Below are 20957 nucleotides of genomic sequence, written 5' to 3'. Positions count from 1 at the left end.
TTTTGCTGAGGTGGATCATCAATCCCTGTGTTGCTGTTGCCTGAACCTTATACAATCAAGTCTCATAAGCTTCTCTCTACAATGAGATATGGAGGAATTTTTCAAAGTTTCACTGCAGAGATGAAATAACCCGGTTGATTTTTGTGCAGCTCATTATTAGTACCTGTAAATCATGGGTGAAAAGCTCCTGTAATAACATCTCTAGCAGTGCTGAGAGATGTGCTTCTAGTAAGGTGATAGGATTCAGGCATCGACGAAGACAGCCAGACATGTGACAACCATCTAACCAGCCTGCAGATTCCTGGATCTACATGTAGGCTGGGAAGATGCCTGCCCACAGAGCCAGCAGCTGCTTGCAGCAGCATTTCCAGCCAACGCAGTGAGAGACAGATATGCTGCCAGCTTATTTTGTATACACAACTGGCTTCATATTAACCACTGTTCAACTTCAAAGAAAAGTGATGAGCAAAGAATAAACACTGGCATAGTACAAATGTACCCACAAATATATTTGTTTCCAGTTGGATAGCACCAATAAATATGGATATGCAGACTTGCATATTGCCTCATCTTGTTAGGATTTCAGGTAATGCACCAGGATTAAAAATATAAGTAAAGGACAAAGTAATTCACATTTTTCAAAGAAATACAGAGCAGCTGCTCTGATCGGACTTTGACACATACTGTGTCTAGTATTATATGTACTTTCTTTGCAAAACAAAGTTTTACATATCATGAGCTCAAAAAGTTACAACCACTCATATCCTAAATGTAAGTAACAGTGCTGTGTCAATTTACAGCCATAGTGACAAAGACTGAATCATTGCATTAGGACCAGTGGTGAGAACGTGACAATGATCTGTGTCACTTTAACGATCAAATGTTTTCTAAGACCTCATGAAATTTAAACAAAAGTGTTATATTCAGGCTTAAGCAAGCCAGAACAACTAGTGGGATACACTAAACTATTCAATAATCCCACCAGTACAGTATTTGTTTCTTCTTTTTGCCACATACAGCTTTAAAGTGCATCCTAGTGGCTGGTCAGATGAAACAAGGAATTTTAAAAGACTGCTGATTTGAGGTTTCACAATTTACTTTTTGCTTCTTGTCAGTGTAAACTCAATCCAGATAGTCCACCAGGGCGATGTCCTTTTGCACCGGGCTAATGCTAAAACCTTAAGTTGATGTATGGTTTTGGCCTATTATAGGAATAAATATCATTTTTTTGGCTTAAATTGTTATTAGTAATTTTATAGTCATCCTGCTACCTTACATTTCCTCTTTCTTTATTTGTAATACACAGAGAACTGCGTAAAGCTCACCCATTTTAAGCTTTGTACTACGTGCTGGTGAAAACTAACCAAATAATTACAGCAAAGCTAAGCTTTGACGTTTTAAAGACGTGTATGCTCTCCAGAGTGAATTATGGTGACAGTATTCTTAATCTCAAATACGGCTTCATTTAAAAGGTTTTTTTTTTTAGGTTATTTAATTAAAAAAATTATGTTGTACTCATAAATATACATTGCTTAGCGTGTAATTACATCTTCCAACTAACAGATCCATCACCATAAAGATAAAATCGCAGTAGTGGTCCCACTACAGTTTGTCTGCCACTAAAAAAGTTCCATGAAAGTTTTCAGGAATTGGCTTCATAAAAATCACTGGCTGTTTTTGGGACTGTCCCTAAAGATTTATGGTTTGTTTTCCCTCAACACGAGCTCAGCTTTCTCACTGCTCACCTTTGGGTGAGTCATTTCATCATTTTTGTATTGTGGCTTATGTTTGAATGTAGTCCACTTCAATTTGCTGGTGCGACGATATTTTCATCAGAATTTCAGCACTCTGCTGAAGAACTTACATTTAGGATGTTTACCAATCTAATTGCAATTCTGGTTGTACATATCTTATTTATCGCCTGTATAAGCAAGATGAATGAGGCTAAATAGTGATTTATAGACTGCTGCATTATTTTTCATTTTGTTAATTCTCAGTTTCACTGTTAATCAGAGGAGTGTACGTGTCGGCTGGGTTAAAAAAGGCAAGGCATACTACCAAAGTAATTTCTCTTTAACATTACAGGGAAAACTTACAATGCTGGTCATAAAAAAGTAAACAATGACTTACAGACGTGAAGGCCAGGAGTTCTTCTTCTGTTAGTTTGTGCACAGGGTTATTCTTCTGGAAGTCAGTGCTGCAAAACAAAACTATTTGTGAATACATAGTGGAAAGATTATTAGGAATATCCTGTTTTACAAGTAAAACAACTGGTAACTTGAGCTTTAAACAAACCAGATTCCCCTCGATTGCAATCGTCAAACAAACATTTTCTACAAAGCGGTGTGTCAGGGTATTTGGGTCGTTGACCCGGTGTTTTCAGCTTTGTCCCCGTTTAGTTTCCCATGCCTATTTTCTGTTTTAATAACAAAAGGTTATCACAATAAAGTCCCAGCAGGGAGGCAGAGCACCCCCAGAACCCCAAGTCCGCCCCAGACTCACCCAGGGGCAGTTAGGCTACCAGGCCGGTGACCTACGTCACCAACACAGACCCTCCAGCCCTACTGCATGCAGCCGACAGAAAACACCATCAAAGAGCCACCAGAGCCTCATCCAGGTCATGACCACAGCCCGAGGTTGAGCTCCCCAGAAACCTGTCCCTAGAGAACCCCCAGACACTGCAAGCCCGTACCTACCCCTGCATCAACCACAATAACAAAGGCAGGACAAAACCACCTGCAGGACACCGGCTCTCGAGGACTAACGTTCCCTACCCCTGATGTCGGCTGTATTCATCTCAGTTGTGATGTCATCCAAGTTGCCCAACAAGCAAACTGGAGGGAAGGCTGGATTGTTACATTTCACCATCGATTTCCAAGATCAAGAACGGTCTTTTACACAACTCTTGAGCCAATGTGGATAACATCAGCCAACCATGCAAACTCCTGGGAATGATTTATGATTTGTTACAATCAATAAAGGTAGTCCGTTTAGAAATTCTTTTAATTATTATATTTCAAGTCAGCATGGGAATTAATCAGAATCCACAGTGAGCTTTAAAAGTACTTTTTCTAAGAGGTAAATTTCAGATCTGCCAAGAACTCAAGAGGGAGAAAGAGTGAACAAAGAGAACTTTGTAAATAACTCATGAAAGAATAAAGTTACGTTGAAACCAAGAACACCATTGTTTTTCTTGTGACATTACCAATAAGTTTGATGTGTCGCATGGCCCTCTTCCTATTGAAAAAACAAAAGTTGTATCCAAGATGGCCGACTTCTTAATGGCCACCATGGTCACCACCCATCTTGAGGAGTTTGCCCCCTCACATATACTAATGTGCCACAAACAGGACTTTAATATCACCAACCATTCCCATGTTATTACGGTGTATCCATATAAATGGCCCACCCTGTAGAGTGCCTTGAGGCAACTCCTGTTGTGAACTGGCACTATATAAACAAAATTTAATTGAGTTGAACTAATTCAGTGGACTTATATCAGTGATCTTGCACAAGTGTGTACTTCTGTTGTATCTTGGTACTGTACCTTTTTTTGCATATTTGTTACACTTAAAAATTTCAGATCAAAAAAAGTTTAGAAGAAAACATAGATAATAAGAGCAAATACAAAATGTGTAAAACAGTGATGTATTTGTTGCCTATCTGGCCCAATGTGAAAGCATAATCCCCCCGGGCCCCCATCAGTTGTGATTAACCACATTTTTACTGCCAGTCCTGCTGAATCAATAAAGCATAAATAATACCTCCGTGATAAAGTACGCCAAATTATCTCACGAAGCAACACATTATTCCAACTAAAGAAACTCAGAAAGATGAAGAACAAGAAAGATGAAGAACAAAGTCATGGACATCTATTAGTCTGGAAAGGGTAACAAACCATGGTAAAAGCAGCCATCCACAAATGGAGAAAATTTGGAACAGGACGTCACAAAAACATAGAACATCTAAAGAACTGCAGGTCTCAGTTTCAACAGTTATGGCCATTGTTCATTATTAAACACTGTGAAAGAGACTGGGAAAAAATGGCATCCATGGGAGAGTTCCAAGACAAAGAGTACTGTTGACCAAATAGAACACAAAACCTCATTTCAAATTTGCAAACTTGAATATCCCCAAGACTTTTGGGAAACTATTCTGTAGACTGACAAGACAAAAGTAGTTAAGCTTTTGGGAAGATTTGTGTCTCATTAAATCTAGTGTAAAAATAATTCAATTTGTTAAAAAGAACATCACACAAAGAGTCAAACATGGTGGTGACACAGTGATTGTGTGGGGCTGCTTTACTGGTTTGGAACCTAATTGACTTGCCATAATTTATGGACCCACAAAAAACAAAAATAAAAAAATAAGACTATGACCTAGTCAAAGTCCAGACTTAAGATGTACTATAGAAATGAGTAAGGGGAAAAATACTTTCTTACAGTACTGTATACTAACAGAACAGTGTAGAATAAAAAAAAAAAAAGTTTGTTCACAACTTTCTACTGAACAAATAGGTGACACGACAAGAGAAAAAAAGTTAATGGGATCTACTATTTTCCAAGTGGTTAGGAAAGTCATAGTGACGCATCAGACAAAGCAATTTATGAATATGGCATATATTCATTAAGGGGCAAACTGAACTGAGGGGATCATTAGCTCTAAATAGATGTGCAGGATGGTGAGAAGTTATTTCAGTCTTCAGGCCTGACATCCAACAGATGAACTATTAACCCAAAGTTCCTTATGAGGCTACCGTCGTTGGTATGTCATCACAATATACCTGCACTCTTAGTGGTTTTCCCACTGTTTTAAACAATTCTAATTGCAATTTTACGCACAGCTACAGTTCGGGGCTCTGAGGCAGCAGACTTACCAGATACCCAGGATGACGGCCTGTTCTTCAGCAGTTAGGTCAGGCAAGTGGTACTGATCTGGCTCTGCTAAACTGATTTTATCCAGTAGTGTGTCGTCCCCCAGATTGTAGTCCTGTATGCAAAGAATTGAATATGGATATCAGCAAGAAAATAACTCATTTTACTGAGCATTCACAGATAAGCTAAACAATCAGGATTTCATTTAAACTGCTGTCAACTAGTGATTCTGTTAATATGGTTACATACATACATATTTGGGGTCCATAGGGACTAAGTAAAGCACTATACAAATATAGGCCATTTACCATTTTTTTCCCAGACAGAGTGTGCTTTACTCAAATGGACTAACAGTTCTCATTGGACCAATAACTGGAATGAATGTAATAGTTAGTTTGGATCTTTGAAAGATCTTAGAAATGAATTAATTTAAAAGACTAGTTTAACTGCGGAATATATTTGAAAAGAGATGCTGTTTGATTGGTAGAGGGTAAGGTTCAGAAGTGATTAGTACTGGTTTAATAATATTTAGCTTCATATTCCCCAGAAACAAAACTTCTAAGGTGCAAGTTCCACTTCCAAAGCTTTCAAAGTTGACTTTCTCTAGTTATTTTAAATTTCATTGAGTTTTTCACTACACTGCTGATTGCACAGTCACATTTCATTAAACCTTACACTCATAAGTATCAGAAATAAAGGCACAAAAAATGAGTATATGTAATTCTTCCTTTTTTCTTTCTTTTTTTTTTTTGTTAAAGATGTTTTTGGTAGTTGAGGCGCTTCGTTAAGACAGACTGCCTTGTACCTACCAACCAACAAGCTGGTGGGTAGGCCTGTATGGATAGGTTATTCAGACATAACACGCATAACATCTTTAACCTTCAACACCTACGAGTGTACAGACTCAGTTTGGATTTTTAGAGTCCTGCATAAGAACACCATGCAGTCAGGATGAGCTGAGGCTCAAACTACTTAACCAATTATGAGGTATTCAAAAATTCTGGACTTAATGATCAGTAACTGCCAGTGACAGGCAAGTGCATTCCTCTGGTCTGAGCAAACTCAATCAAATCCTCTGTTGTGATAATGTGGTTTGGCATCAGCAAAAAAAGAAGCCCTGGATCTGACTTCTAAGTCCACTCAGACCCACAGCAACAGAAATGGCCCAGTTTCCCGGTTGGCACTAGGTTTGATTGGCCAGTGATGAACAGTTCCTTCTCCTTGCCTCTATACTTTCCTTCTATCCACTTGAGATGGGGAGACTGTGTGCTCTGGTTAATGACAGCTTTGATTGAGCCAATTTCCTCCCCTCCACCAGTAATGAGGGTATTAGTGGTCTGAGCATAGCACAAGGAACTGGACCTGAGCCATGGCCACAAGACTAAGAGCTCTATGGGCGCACTACAGGAAAGGTTTGAAAGATTTCAGAAAATTTATGTAAGCTTGAACCACTGTACCGTTCTCTCTTCAGCACCAACTAAGAGTGTCTTGGAATGTACATGGACTGAACTACATAGCTAATAAGGTTATGTTCCATTTTGTTAGGATGATATTAAAAAAGAGAACACAACAATAAAAAATGTCCCTGACAGCCTTCAGTGAAATGTCTAGATCAAGGAAAAGTTCCACCTTTATAATTAGGGCCCGAGCACTGAGAGTGCGAAGGCCCTATTGCAGGGGTCTGCAACCTTTAACACCCAAAGAGCCACTTGGACCCGGTTTCCACGCAAAAGAAAACACTGGGAGCCGCAAATACTTATTGACATCTAAAATGAAGATAACACTGTATATATTGTTTTTTATCTTTATGCTTTGTGTGAACAACTAAGGTGTGTTGCTTATGAAATCCATGAAGTGCTACAGAGAAAATCACATTTTATTTATGTAATTAACACATTTTGAACTCTTAAAGAAATATAACAAAAGGAAAGACACCCAGCTGAACTAAAATGATCCAGCAAACAAAAACTGTTGTGAGCCGCCACCCTTATATCGCCTTTGGGATTTTGAAGCCTTGACCTGACTTTTAAAAAATAACTGGAAAAAAGCTCTATGCTGCTAAAAGATGAAAAATAGATATTTGCAAAATTCTGCCTAAATATGTATTTTACCTGGTTACTGTGTGTGGCGGGGCGTGGTCTGCAGCGCCGCTGCAGGGGAGGCGGACGCACCTGAGCGGCACCCGCAATCACGCCTCGCCGCCTTTACGTTTGCGCTATCTGTGCTGTTGTGTTGGTATGTGTCGGGCTGTGAGCGTACAGCAACCGTGTGTGAAAAGTGGTCAATAAAGAGATGCTGAAAAGCGTGTTCATGGAAACATCGTTGGGTCTGCCGTGATAGGTTTACAATAAGACTTCTGCAACTGAACCTTTGCGCACAGCGTCTGCAGATCGGGGCTGTACGAAGTCACTTTCATCTTTACGCAGGACTGTAAGCTGTCATCTGTGAGGCGGGAGCGGTGTTTGTTTTTAACATAGTTCACGGTGGAGAACAGCTGCCGACATAATGTGGATCCGAAGATCCATAATTGGCCTACCTGGGGTTGAAAGTCTTGATAAATGCACCGCGTTTCGGCGGGTATACCGGCTTCCGCGAGTGTGACGCTTATTTTGAGCGATGAAAAAATAATAGAATATAATTTTATTTTTATATTTCAATGTCACAATAATCTTCCAATTTAGAACTACAAGTTAAAAAAGAACTAACACAAATAATATACACTTCAGCTAAATACTAATTTATTTTCCCAAACCACGCGGAGCCGCAGTATAAGGACTAAAGAGCCGCATGCGGCTCCGGAGCCGCGGGTTGCCGACCCCTGCCCTATTGTATCTGCTCCGTTTATTTAGGGCCCGAGCACTGAGAGTGCGAAGGCCCTAATGTATCTGCTCCGTTTATTAGGGCCCGAGCACTGAGAGTGCAAAGGCCCTATTGTATCTGCTCCGTTTATTATTATTAGGGCCCGAGCACCGAGAGTGCGAAGGTCCTATTGTATCTGCTCCGTTTCTTATTAGGGCCCGAGCACAAAAGTGCGAAGGCCCTATTGTATCTGCTCCGTTTATTATTAGGGCCCGAGCACTGAGAGTGCGAAGGCCCTATTGTATCTGCTCTGTTTCTTCTTCTTATTATTATTATTCAGGCAAAACAAGGGCCTTTTTGAGGGCTTTAACATGCTCAAAAACTCATGAAATTTTGCACACATGCCAGGTCTGGTGAAAAATTTTGTATTTTAATGGTTTTACATATGAGCATTGGGAAATGGCTCTGTAGTGCCACCTATGCCTTGTTAAATGTAGCCCTACGAACACATCGTTTGAGCTACATGTATGAAATCTGGCACACATGTGTATCATCCCAAGACGAACAAAAAAGTCAGTGGGATCATATGATGCAAACCCAACAGGAAGTGCGCAATTTAGAGGTGAAGGTGACATTTTGGCTCTAATTTTGCCATTTCCATGCCTCGAACTTTTTTGAACTCCTCCTTGGGATTTGGTCGTATAAACTTCATCTTTGGTCAGTGTCAACTACACACCTGGGCCATGTTAAATTGCAGAGCTTTTGAGTTTTCGCGATACTGTGAGGCCGTGACGCCACGGCGAATTTCGATGACTCGCCATGAAAATCTTATTGTCTCTGATTCCCTCATACATGGTCCAACCTGGACCAAAGAGCACACATATGATAAGGCTCCACCCCTGAACATATTTCAACTGCCATATTTGACACCAGGGACAGCGCCACCTAGTGGGAACAGGAAATGTCATGTTTTACACTTTAGGGTACAGTATTGTGATCCGTGAGATCTGCAGCCTCAAATTTCTCCAGGAAAGCCTTAAGGAGTTGGTCTTGGGTTATAGTGAAAACTGTAACTTTTCGCGAAAGGGTGTGACCACAGCAGCATGGCGAACATTGATGTCTCGCCATGAAGAAACAAATTAGTATAACTCAATGAAATCCAGTCTGATCAGTACCAGTCTTTACAGGCGTGATGTCAGACCTACCCTGAACAGGTTAATATGCCCATTGTCAGGAATACGCAGAGCGCCACCTAGTGGGAACAGGAAATGTCATGTCTTTCACTTTGTTGTACTGATTTTCACGGGTTCATCGTGGCCACCTGAAAAGTGGTGAATATTAAAATCAGTCCCTCGTGATGCTTCAGTGAGAAAATTGTGACTTTAAACTGAACGGCGCACCCTGGTGGCCACGTAGTTCACCATGAAAGATGAAGTGGATTTTGAGGGGCTTGGAAAGTTTAAGAAGTCTTGAAATTTGGCGCACACCTCCAATGTGATGAGGGCTTTCTGGTTAGGTGATCACTTTCATTGAATAGCGCAAATGGCTCCACAGCGCCCCCTACAAAATTTCAAAACATCAGCCCCTGCTCTGTGTTTTATCTATGAGTCTGAAACCTGGTCAGCTTATAGGAGATATCAAGATGTACAAGAAAGTCTCTTGGAGCAATATCCCAAATCACACAGGAAGTCAGCCATTTTAAAATTAATGTGTAATTTTGGCGATATTTTCCCCTCTTTTCAGGCACCGTTCTTTGATGAACTCCTCCAAGGGATTTCATCAGATTGACGGGATCTCCTGTGTGTGGAATCTAAAGACCTTTGTGATGTTAAATTGCGAAGCTTTTTACGTTCAGGGAAACGGGGTGGTCATGGCGGCACGTGGAGTTTCAATCACTCGCCAAAAAGCAGTAATCTGCTGTCACTCAAAAATACAATGTCCAATCTCTCCCAAAGGTCGCAAGCGTGATGAGATTCGAGCTCGGAAATGTTTGTTATGCCATTTGTCAGTAATGGTTAGAGCGCCACCTAATGGGACGACTATAATCATGATTGAATGAGATGAAATGTTAGCTGGTGGTTAAATGCATGAATTCCATCAATGTGACATCAGATAAGACGTGCTGGTTTTAGGTGTTGAGCGTGCCTCGACGCGCGGGGGGTGCAAGGGCCCTCATAACACTGCTTGCAGCTTTAATATTATTATTATTAGGGCCCGAGCACTGAGAGTGCGAAGGCCCTATTGTATCTGCTCTGTTTATAATTATTAATATTATTATGTGTGCCTATGCCAAGAGGCACACATATTACTATTCCTCGGATTTATTATTCTTATTATTATGTGTGCCTATGCCAAGAGGCACACATATTACTATTCGTCGGATTTATTATTATTATGTGTGCCTATGACAAGAGGCACACATATTACTATTCGTCGGATTTATTATTATTATTATTATTATTCTCCAGTTTCCGCCTGAAATTTTGCAGCGAATCTCGCCTCGCAGTTTTGAGACAAGCTTCATATATGTTACCTCATTTTGTGCGGCCGGATCTGGAATGGTGTGCTATGACTTTTGGTGTTTATGAATTTTATAGTTTTTAAATATTAATATTTTAGTGAAAATTTTCCCGCGCTCCTCTGCCAAACAGTTTTGACATTAGGGTTACATATGTTAGATCATTTTGTGCGGCTGGAGCTGGACTATTATGTTATGACTTTTGGTGTTTATAACTTTTATAGTTTTTTAAATATTAATATTTTAGTGCAAATTTAGGCCAATTCAGCTTTTGGCGCCAAATAAACAGACTTCATTTGTGGTGTCTTGGCTCTCTCTAGTGGTATGCCGGGAGTGGTACAGCCTGTGTACCCTTATTTGGATTACCGTAATGATGACAATTTCAACGGTGCGCACAGCGTCGCTGCTTTCAGGAGCCCTTGGAATTTTTAAGGTTGCGCAAATCATTCAAAAGTTACGGTAATGCTTGGTGGAAAACTCAATATCCCACAATTCATAGCACGCCTCTACAGAGTGAACAATGGCGGCCACCACTTCGTTTTATATGTCTTTTATTCGTGTTTCTAGGTCACAAAATAAGCTTTTAAGATATTTTCAGGCGAGAATGTAGGTGTGTAAACTTCAAATATCTGCTTGTTTTATCAAGACATCCCATATTTAGCGACAGTGCTCTGACTACGTCGGTCCTGCCTGACAGCTAGCCGGCTACCTAGCTGGCTACCTAGCTAGCTGCCGCACTTGGCTGCAAATGGATAGCGAGGGGACTCTCTCTGTCGTTTCACCTCCCTGGTCTCTCGCAAATGCTCGCATAGAATCGGAGTTACAGCTGGATGTGGAAAAAATAACTGAGTTGTTTGGTGGTGGAGCTACAACAGAGGGCAGCTACCCACCGGTGTGTGACAGAAAGGACATGCCGCCAACGAGACATATGAGGCCGGGCAGGCGATTGCTAACGCGGTGGTCAATCATGGATCAGGGAAAGCGAAGGCAGGAGCGTGAGGTGAACTGAATTTCAGGTAAGAAGTTATGAACTGCACTCTATTTGGGTCAGATATAAACCGAGTTTAGGTGTAGTTTATTTAGCAGCAGTTCTCTTATGTGTTGCTGATAGCCGGCTAGCTAGCTAGCGCCGCTAGCATAGTTAGCTAGCACCGCTAGCGACCCTTCGTGAAAAAGCACCCAGGCTTGGCTTATATTGAGGCGGGTGAAACTCGTGTCAGCACCCGGTCGCTCGCCGACAGTATGTGTTTTAGCTGGACTTATTTTTCGTTTATATGGACCGATGATTTATTTATTTATTCATTTTAGTAACGGTATAAACAGTGAAAGGTGGTGGATTGGCCAGATGTAAACTTCAAATATCTGCTCGTGTTACCAAGACATCCCATATTAGCTCTGATGTTTTCGGTGCCTGCAAAGAGCTAGACAGGTAGCTAGCTAACCCGAGCTGGCTGTCTTTTTGACTCAGGGTCATAGCTGGACTTATTTTTCGTTTTTATGAGCCGATGAGGGGTTTTTTTTAGTAACGGTACAAACAGTGAAAGGCGGTGGATTGTCCAGATGCTGGTCGATGTGGAAAAAATAACTGAATTGTTTGGTAGTCGCTGACGCGGAGCTACAACCGAGGGCAGCTATCCACCGGTGTGTGTCAGAAAGAACATGCGGGGAACGAGGCGGCGAGGTGACCGCCGATCGACCGGTGGTAGATCGTGGATCAGGGAAACCGAAGGCAGGAGAAGCAGGCGGCTGCCGGTCGGAGCGTGAGGTGAACTGAATTTCAGGTAAGAAGTTATGACCTGCACTCTATTTGGGTCAGATATAAACCGAGTTTAGGTGTAGTTTATTTTCGTTGTGCTGACTTTTTACAATCAGTTATAATAACTCGTACTGCGTGGTAGCTAGCACGATGGAGTTTCTATACAGCTGTGTGCGCGCTAAGTTACTGATGTTGAACTTTATGACAGCCTCCCCTGTCATTCTCTCGCCTGTTCAAACTTCAGTCATGAAACTGATCAATGATCGGCTTTTCTCTCTTGTTTGTTTATCGCGCTAAACAACAGCAGCACGTTTAAGCTTGATCAGCTGTTGTTAGAATTCATTTGATTTTAATTTCTAGTATCAGCTGATGTTTGCTGGAGCCACAGCTGTAGAAGCGGCTGGTCGAAACCAGGAGATGACCTTACTGAATCATCAGAGCTGAACTGGTGATGGAGAAACAGGTTTACCTTTTTTTTAGGTGACATGAATGAGTTGAAGGGAAGTTATGAACTGTTTCTGAGAGAAATAAACACCAAGCTCCTTTTTTTATTTAGCTGACAGCTGGTAACTGTGCAGGGGCGGATCTAGCAAAGCTTTTGCCAGGGGGCCAGGTAGGGCATTAACAGAGAAAGGTGGACACAAAGATATACTTTTCTTTCTTACTCTCATACAGGGAGTGCAGAATTATTAGGCAAGTTGTATTTTTGAGGAATAATTTTATTATTGAACAACAACCATGTTCTCAATGAACCCAAAAAACTCATTAATATCAAAGCTGAATGTTTTTGGAAGTAGTTTATAGTTTTAGCTATTTTAGGGGGATATCTGTGTGTGCAGGTGACTATTACTGTGCATAATTATTAGGCAACTTAACAAAAAACAAATATATACCCATTTCAATTATTTATTTTTACCAGTGAAACCAATATAACATCTCCACATTCACAAATATACATTTCTGACATTCAAAAACAAAACAAAAACAAATCAGCGACCAATATAGTCACCTTTCTTTGCAAGGACACTCAAAAGCCTGCCATCCATGGATTCTGTCAGTGTTTTGATCTGTTCACCATCAACATTGCGTGCAGCAGCAACCACAGCCTCCCAGACACTGTTCAGAGAGGTGTACTGTTTTCCCTCCTTGTAAATCTCACATTTGATGATGGACCACAGGTTCTCAATGGGGTTCAGATCAGGTGAACAAGGAGGCCATGTCATTAGTTTTTCTTCTTTTAAACCCTTTCTTGCCAGCCACGCTGTGGAGTACTTGGATGCATGTGATGGAGCATTGTCCTGCATGAAAATCATGTTTTTCTTGAAGGATGCAGACTTCTTCCTGTACCACTGCTTGAAGAAGGTGTCTTCCAGAAACTTGCAGTAGGACTGGGAGTTGAGCTTGACGCCATCCTCAACCCGAAAAGGCCCCACAAGCTCACCTTTGATGATACCAGCCCAAACCAGTACTCCACCTCCACCTTGCTGGCGTCTGAGTGGGACTGGAGCTCTCTGCCCTTTACCAATCCAGCCACGGGCCCATCCATCTGGCCCATCAAGACTCACTCTCATTTCATCAGTCCATAAAACCTTAGAAAAATCAGTCTTGAGATATTTCTTGGCCCAGTCTTGACGTTTCAGCTTGTGTGTCTTGTTCAGTGGTGGTCGTCTTTCAGCCTTTCTTACCTTGGCCATGTCTCTGAGTATTGCACACCTTGTGCTTTTGGGCACTCCAGTGATGTTGCAGCTCTGAAATATGGCCAAACTGGTGGCAAGTGGCATCTTGGCAGCTGCACGCTTGACTTTTCTCAGTTCATGGGCAGTTATTTTGCGCCTTGGTTTTTCCACACGCTTCTTGCGACCCTGTTGACTATTTTGAATGAAACGCTTGATTGTTCGATGATCACGCTTCAGAAGCTTTGCAATTTTAAGACTGCTGCATCCCTCTGCAAGATATCTCACTATTTTTGACTTTTCTGAGCCTGTCAAGTCCTTCTTTTGACCCATTTTGCCAAAGGAAAGGAAGTTGCCTAATAATTATGCACACCTGATATAGGGTGTTGATGTCATTAGACCACACCCCTTCTCATTACAGAGATGCACATCACCTAATATGCTTAATTGGTAGTAGGCTTTCGAGCTTATACAGCTTGGAGTAAGACAACATGCATGAAGAGGATGATGTGGACAAAATACTCATTTGCCTAATAATTCTGCACTCCCTGTAAACACCAAGCTCCTTTTTTTGTGTAGCTGACAGCTGGTAACTGTGCAGGGGCGGATCTAGCAAAGCTTTTGCCAGGGGGCCAGGTAGGGCATTAACAGAGAAAGGTGGACATAAAGATATACTTTTCTTTCTTACTCTCATATAAAATATTTAGCTTTTATTAAATGCTTATCCGAATCTTACACCCAAAGTTTGTATAATAATACACAAGATTGGCTGTAGACCATTGTTCATCATTCAGAACACTGTGTAAAAATAACAAAAAACAAAAAGTGAATGCAAAAGTGCATATATATTTATTTTATGTGTTTGATGTGTGTGGCGGGGCGTGGTCTGCAGTGCCGCTGCAGGGGAGGTGGACCCACGGGTGTAAAGTCTGTGCTCTCTTGGCTGTTTTTGGGTGTGTGTTGGGCTATGAGTTGAAAAGCTACAGCTGCCTGTGTGGGTACACCAACCATGTGTGAAAAGTGGTCCATAACATAATGCTTCAAAGCGTGTTCATGCAAACATTGTTGGGTCTGCCGTGGTACAATGGGACTTCTGCTCATGAACCTGTGTGCACAGCGTCTGCAAATCGGGGCTGTACAAAATCACTTCATCTTTACCCAAAACTGTAAGCTGTCATCTGTGAGGCGCGAGCGGTGTTTGTTTTTATCATAATTCATGGTGGAGAATGGCTGCTCTGCTGAGTTTTGCTCTCTGTAGCTGTATGAATGGCAAACTACACTGATTACCAGCGGCATAGGCACACATAAAATTTCTTCTGAAATTTTCGCTTTCTAGTTATTATTAGGGCCCGAGCACCGAGAGTGCGAAGGCCCTATTGTATCTGCTCTGTTTCTTATTATTATTATTATTCAGGCAAAAGAAGGGCCTTTTTGAGGGCTTTAACATGCTCAAAAACTCTTGGAATTTTGCACACATGCCAGGTCTGGTGAAAAATTTTGTATTTTAATGGTTTTACATATGAGCACTGGGAAATGGCTCAGTAGCGCCACCTATGCCTTGTTAAATGCAGCCCTACGAACACATCGTTTTAGCTACATGTATGAAATTTGGCACACATGTGTATCATGCCAAGACGAACAAAAAAGTCTGTGGGACCATTGACGCAAACCCAACAGGAAGTCCGCCATTTGGAAGTGAAGGTGACATTTTGGCTCTAATTTTGCCATTTCCATGCCTCGAACTTTTGCGAACTCCTCATTGGAATTTCATCGTACAAGCTTCATATTTGGTCAGTGTCAACTACACACCTGGGCCATGTTAAATTGCGGAGCTTTTGAGTTTCGGGATACGGTGAGGCCGTGGCGCCACGGCGAATTTCGATGACTCGCCATGAAAATCTTATTGCCTCTCGTTCTGTCATACATTGTCCGACCTTGACCAAAGTGGACACATATGATAAGGCTCCACCCCTGAACATATTTCAACTGCCATATTTGACATCAGGGACAGCGCCACCTAGTGGGAACAGGAAATGTCATGTTTTACACTTTGGGGTACAGTATTGTAATGGGTGACATCTGCAGCCTCAAATTTCTCCAGGAAAGCCTTAAGGAGTTGGTCTTGCGTTACAGAGAAAACTGTGTGTTTTCGCTGAAGGGTGTGACCCCAGCAGCATGGCGAACATTGAGGTCTCGCCATGAAGAAACAAATTAGTGTAACTCAATGAAATCCAATCTGATCAGTACCAGATTTTACAGGGATGATGTCAGACCCGCCCTGAACAGATTGATATGCCCATTGTCAGGAATACGTAGAGCGCCACCTAGTGGCACCAGGAAATGTCATGTCTTTCATTTTGTTGTACTGATTTTCACAGGTTCATCGTGGCCACCTCAAAAGCGGTGAATATCACCATCAGTCCCTCTTGATGCTTCAGTGAGAAAATTGTGACTATAAACTGAACGGCGCACCCTGGTGGCAACGCAGTTCACCATGAAAGATGAAGTGGCTTTTGAGGGGCTTGAAAAGTTTAAAAAGTCTTGAAATTTGGCGCACACCTCTAATGTGATGAGGGATTTCTTTTTATATGTTCATTTTCCTTGAACAGCGCAAAATGGCTCCACAGCGCCCCCTACAAAATTTCAAAACAACAGCCCCTGCTCTGTGTTTTATGTATGAGTTTGAAACCTGGCAAGCTTATTGGAGATATCAAGATGTACAAAAAAGTCTCTTGGAGCAATATCCCAAATCCAACAGGAAGTCAGCCATTTTAAAATTAATGTGTAAATTTGGCGACATTTTCCCCTCTTTTCAGGCCTCATACTTTGACGAACTCCTCCAAGGGATTTCATTAGATTTACGCGATCTCCTGTGTGTGGAATCTAAAGACCTTTGTGATGTTAAATTGCGAAGCTTTTTACGTTCAGGGAAACGGGGTGGTCATGGCGGCACGTGGAGTTTCAATCACTCGCCAAAAAGCAGTAACCTGCTGTCGCTCAAAAACACAATGTCCAATCTCTCCCAAAGGTCGCAGGCGTGATGAGACTCGAGCTCGGAAATGTTTGTTATGCCATTTGTCAGTAATGCTTAGAGCGCCACCTAGTGGGACGACTATAATAATGGTTGAATGAGATGAAATTTTAGCTGGTGGTTAAATGCATGAATTCCATCAATGTGACATCAGATCGGAAGCGCTGGTTTTAGGTGTTGGGCTTGGCTCGACGCGCCGGGGGTGCGAGGGCCCTCATATCGCTGCTTGCAGCTTTAATTATCATTATTAGGGCCCGAGCACTGAGAGTGCGAAGGCCCTATTGTATCTGCTCTGTTTATTATTATTATTAGGGCCCGAGCACTGACTGTGCGAAGGCCCTATTGTATCTGCTCTGTTTCTTATTATTATTATTATTATTATTATTATTATTATTCAGGCAAAAGAAGGGCCTTTTTGAGGGCTTTAACATGCTCGAAAACTCTTGGAATTTTGCACACATGCCAGGTCTGGTGAAAAATTTTGTATTTTAATGGTTTTACATATGAGCACTGGGAAATGGCTCTGTAGCGCCACCTATGCCTTGTTAAATGCAGCCCTACGAACACATCGTTTTAGCTACATGTATGAAATTTGGCACACATGTGTATCATGCCAAGCCGAACAAAAAAGTCAGTGGGACCATTGACGCAAACCCAACAGGAAGTCCGCCATTTGGAAGTGAAGGTGACATTTTGGCTCTAATTTTGCCATTTCCATGCCTCGAAATTTTGCGAACTCCTCATTGGAATTTCATCGTACAAGCTTCATATTTGGTCAGTGTCAACTACACACCTGGGCCATGTTAAATTGCGGAGCTTTTGAGTTTTCAGGTTACTGTGAGGCCGTGGCGCCACGGCGAATTTCGATGACTCGCCATGAAAATCTTATTGCCTCTCGGTCTGTCATACATTGTCCGACCTTGACCAAAGTGGACACATATGATAAGGCTCCACCCCTGAACATATTTCAACTGCCATATTTGACACCAGGGACAGCGCCACCTAGTGGGAACAGGAAATGTCATGTTTTACACTTTGGGGTACAGTATTGTAATGGGTGACATCTGCAGCCTCAAATTTCTCCAGGAAAGCCTTAAGGAGTTGGTCTTGGGTTACAGAGAAAACTGTGAGTTTTCGCTGAAGGGTGTGACCCCAGCAGCATGGCGAACATTGAGGTCTCGCCATGAAGAAACAAATTAGTGTAACTCAATGAAATCCAATCTGATCAGTACCAGATTTTACAGGGATGATGTCAGACCCGCCCTGAACAGATTGATATGCCCATTGTCAGGAATACGTAGAGCGCCACCTAGTGGCACCAGGAAATGTCATGTCTTTCATTTTGTTGTACTGATTTTCACAGGTTCATCGTGGCCACCTCAAAAGCGGTGAATATCACCATCAGTCCCTCTTGATGCTTCAGTGAGAAAATTGTGACTATAAACTGAACGGCGCACCCTGGTGGCAACGCAGTTCACCATGAACGATGAAGTGGCTTTTGAGGGGCTTGAAAAGTTTAAAAAGTCTTGAAATTTGGCGCACACCTCTAATGTGATGAGGGATTTCTTTTCATATGTTCATTTTCCTTGAAGAGCGCAAAATGGCTCCACAGCGCCCCCTACAAAATTTCAAAACAACAGCCCCTGCTCTGTGTTTATGTATGAGTTTGAAACCTGGCAAGCTTATTGGAGATATCAAGATGTACAAAAAAGTCTCTTGGAGCAATATCCCAAATCCAACAGGAAGTCAGCCATTTTAAAATTAAGGTGTAAATTTGGCGACATTTTCCCCTCTTTTCAGGCCTCATACTTTGACGAACTCCTCCAAGGGATTTTATTAGATTTACGCGATCTCCTGTGTGTGGAATCTAAAGACCTTTGTGATGTTAAATTGCGAAGCTTTTTACGTTCAGGGAAACGGGGTGGTCATGGCGGCACGTGGAGTTTCAATCACTCGCCAAAAAGCAGTAACCTGCTGTCGCTCAAAAACACAATGTCCAATCTCTCCCAAAGGTCGCAGGCGTGATGAGACTCGAGCTCGGAAATGTTTGTTATGCCATTTGTCAGTAATGGTTAGAGCGCCACCTAGTGGGACGACTATAATAATGGTTGAATGAGATGAAATTTTAGCTGGTGGTTAAATGCATGAATTCCATCAATGTGACATCAGATCGGAAGCGCTGGTTTTAGGTGTTGGGCTTGGCTCGACGCGCCGGGGGTGCGAGGGCCCTCATATCGCTGCTTGCAGCTTTAATTATTATTATTATTATTATTATTATTATTATTATTTTCATTGAAATGAATTGCCTTTTTGAGGGCTTTAACATGCTCAAAAACTCATGAAATTTTGCACACATGCCAGGTCTGGTGAAAAATTTTGTATTTTAATGGTTTTACATATGAGCACTGGGAAATGGCTCTAGAGCGCCACCTATGCCTTGTTAAATGCAGCCCTACGAACACATCGTTTGAGCTACATGTATGAAATCTGGCACACATGTGTATCATGCCAAGACAAACAAAAAAGTCTGTGGGCCCATTGACGCAAACCCAACAGGAAGTCCGCCATTTGGAAGTGAAGGTGACATTTTGGCTCTAATTTTGCCATTTCCATGCCTCGAACTTTTGCGAACTCCTCCTTGGGGTTTGATTATATAAGCTTCATATCTGGTCAGTGTCAACTACACACCTGGGCCATGTTAAATTGTGGAGCTTTTGAGTTTTCGCGATACTGTGAGGCCGTGGCGCCACGGCGAATTTGATGACTCGCCATGAAAATCTTATTGTCTCTCATTCCCTCATACATGGTCCGACCTGGACCAAAGAGCACACATATGATAAGGCTCCACCCCTGAACATATTTCAACTGCCATATTTGACACCAGGGACAGCGCCAGCTAGTGGGAACAGGAAATGTTATGTTTTACACTTTGGGGTACAGTATTGTTATGGTTGACATCTGCAGCCTCAAATTTCTCCAGGAAAGCCTTAAGGAGTTGGTCTTGGGTTACAGTGAAAACTGTGAGTTTTCGCGAAAGGGTGTGACCCCTGCAGCATGGCGAACTTTGATGTCTCGCCATGAAGAAACAAATGAGTATAACTCAATGAAATCCAGTCTGATCAGAACCAGACTTTACAGGCGTGATGTCAGACCTGCCCTGAACAGATTGATGTGCCCATTGTCAGGAATACGTAGAGCGCCACCTAGTGGCAACAGGAAATGTCATGTCTTTCACTGTGTTGTACAGATTTTCATGGTTTCATCGTGGCCACCTGAAAAGCGGTGAATATTAACATGAGTCCCTCATGATGCTTCAGTGCGAAAATTGTGACGTTAAACTGAACGGCGCACCCTGGTGGCAACGCGGTTCACCATGAAAGGTGAAGTGGCTTTTGAGGGGCTTGGAAAGTTTGAAAAGCCTCCAAATTTGGCGCACACCTCCAATGTGATGGGCGCTATCTTGTTATGTGATCATTTTCATTGAATAGCGCAAAATGGCTCCACAGCGCCCCCTACAATATTTCAAAACATCAGCCCCTGCTCTGTGTTTTATCTATGAGTCTGAAACCTGGTAAGCTTATTGGAGATATCAAGATGTACAAAAAAGTCTCTTGGAGCAATATCCCAAATCCAACAGGAAGTCAGCCATTTTAAAATTAATGTGTAATTTTGGCGACATTTTACCCCAATTTTCAGGCACCGTTCTGTGACGAACTCCTCCGAGGGATTTCATCAGATTGATGCGATCTCCTGTGTGTGGAATCTAAAGACCTTTGTGATGTTAAATTGCGAAGCTTTTTACGTTCAGGGAAACGGGGTGGTCGTGGCGGCACGTGGAGTTTCAATCACTCTCCAAAAAGCAGTAATCTGCTGTCACTCAAAAACACAATGTCCAATCTCTCCCAAAGGTCGCAAGCGTGATGAGACTCGACCACGGAAATGTTTGTTATGCCATTTGTCAGTAATGGTTAGAGCGCCACCTAGTGGGATGACTATAATAATGGTTGAATGAGATGAAATTTTAGCTGGTGGTTAAATGCATGAATTCCATCAATGTGACATCAGGTCAGAAGCGCTGGTTTTAGGTGTTGGGCGTGGCTCGACGCGATGGGGTGCGAGGGCCCTCATATCGCTGCTTGCAGCTTTAATTATTATTATTATTTTTCATTGAAATGAATTGCCTTTTTGAGGGCTTTAACATGCTCAAAAACTCATGAAATTTTGCACACATGCCAGGTCTGGTGAAAAATTTTGTATTTTAATGGTTTTACATATGAGCACTGGGAAATGGCTCTGTAGCGCCACC

The 20957-nt window shown here is 42.1% G+C and overlaps 1 protein-coding gene across 3 annotated transcripts in view; it reads right to left on the bottom strand.

Annotated features, from left to right (window-relative positions):
* The window catches only part of ttc27 (tetratricopeptide repeat domain 27), a 728099-nt gene that overhangs the window by 59777 nt on the left and 647365 nt on the right, over nt 1–20957 (bottom strand). For all 3 annotated transcript variants that reach the window (XM_025897217.1, XM_025897216.1, XM_025897218.1), the window contains exons 8-9: nt 4877–4989; nt 2131–2197 (exon numbers count right to left, since the gene is read on the bottom strand). In XM_025897217.1, the coding sequence (XP_025753002.1) occupies nt 2131–2197; nt 4877–4989 (180 nt within the window). The remainder of the gene's footprint in view (nt 1–2130; nt 2198–4876; nt 4990–20957) is intronic.

Source organism: Oreochromis niloticus, linkage group LG13 (assembly GCF_001858045.2).
Source record: "Oreochromis niloticus isolate F11D_XX linkage group LG13, O_niloticus_UMD_NMBU, whole genome shotgun sequence".
In the NCBI taxonomy this organism is placed as follows: domain Eukaryota; kingdom Metazoa; phylum Chordata; class Actinopteri; order Cichliformes; family Cichlidae; genus Oreochromis; species Oreochromis niloticus.
Note: the sequence above shows the minus strand (reverse complement) of the source record. Positions and strands in the feature narration are given on the sequence as shown.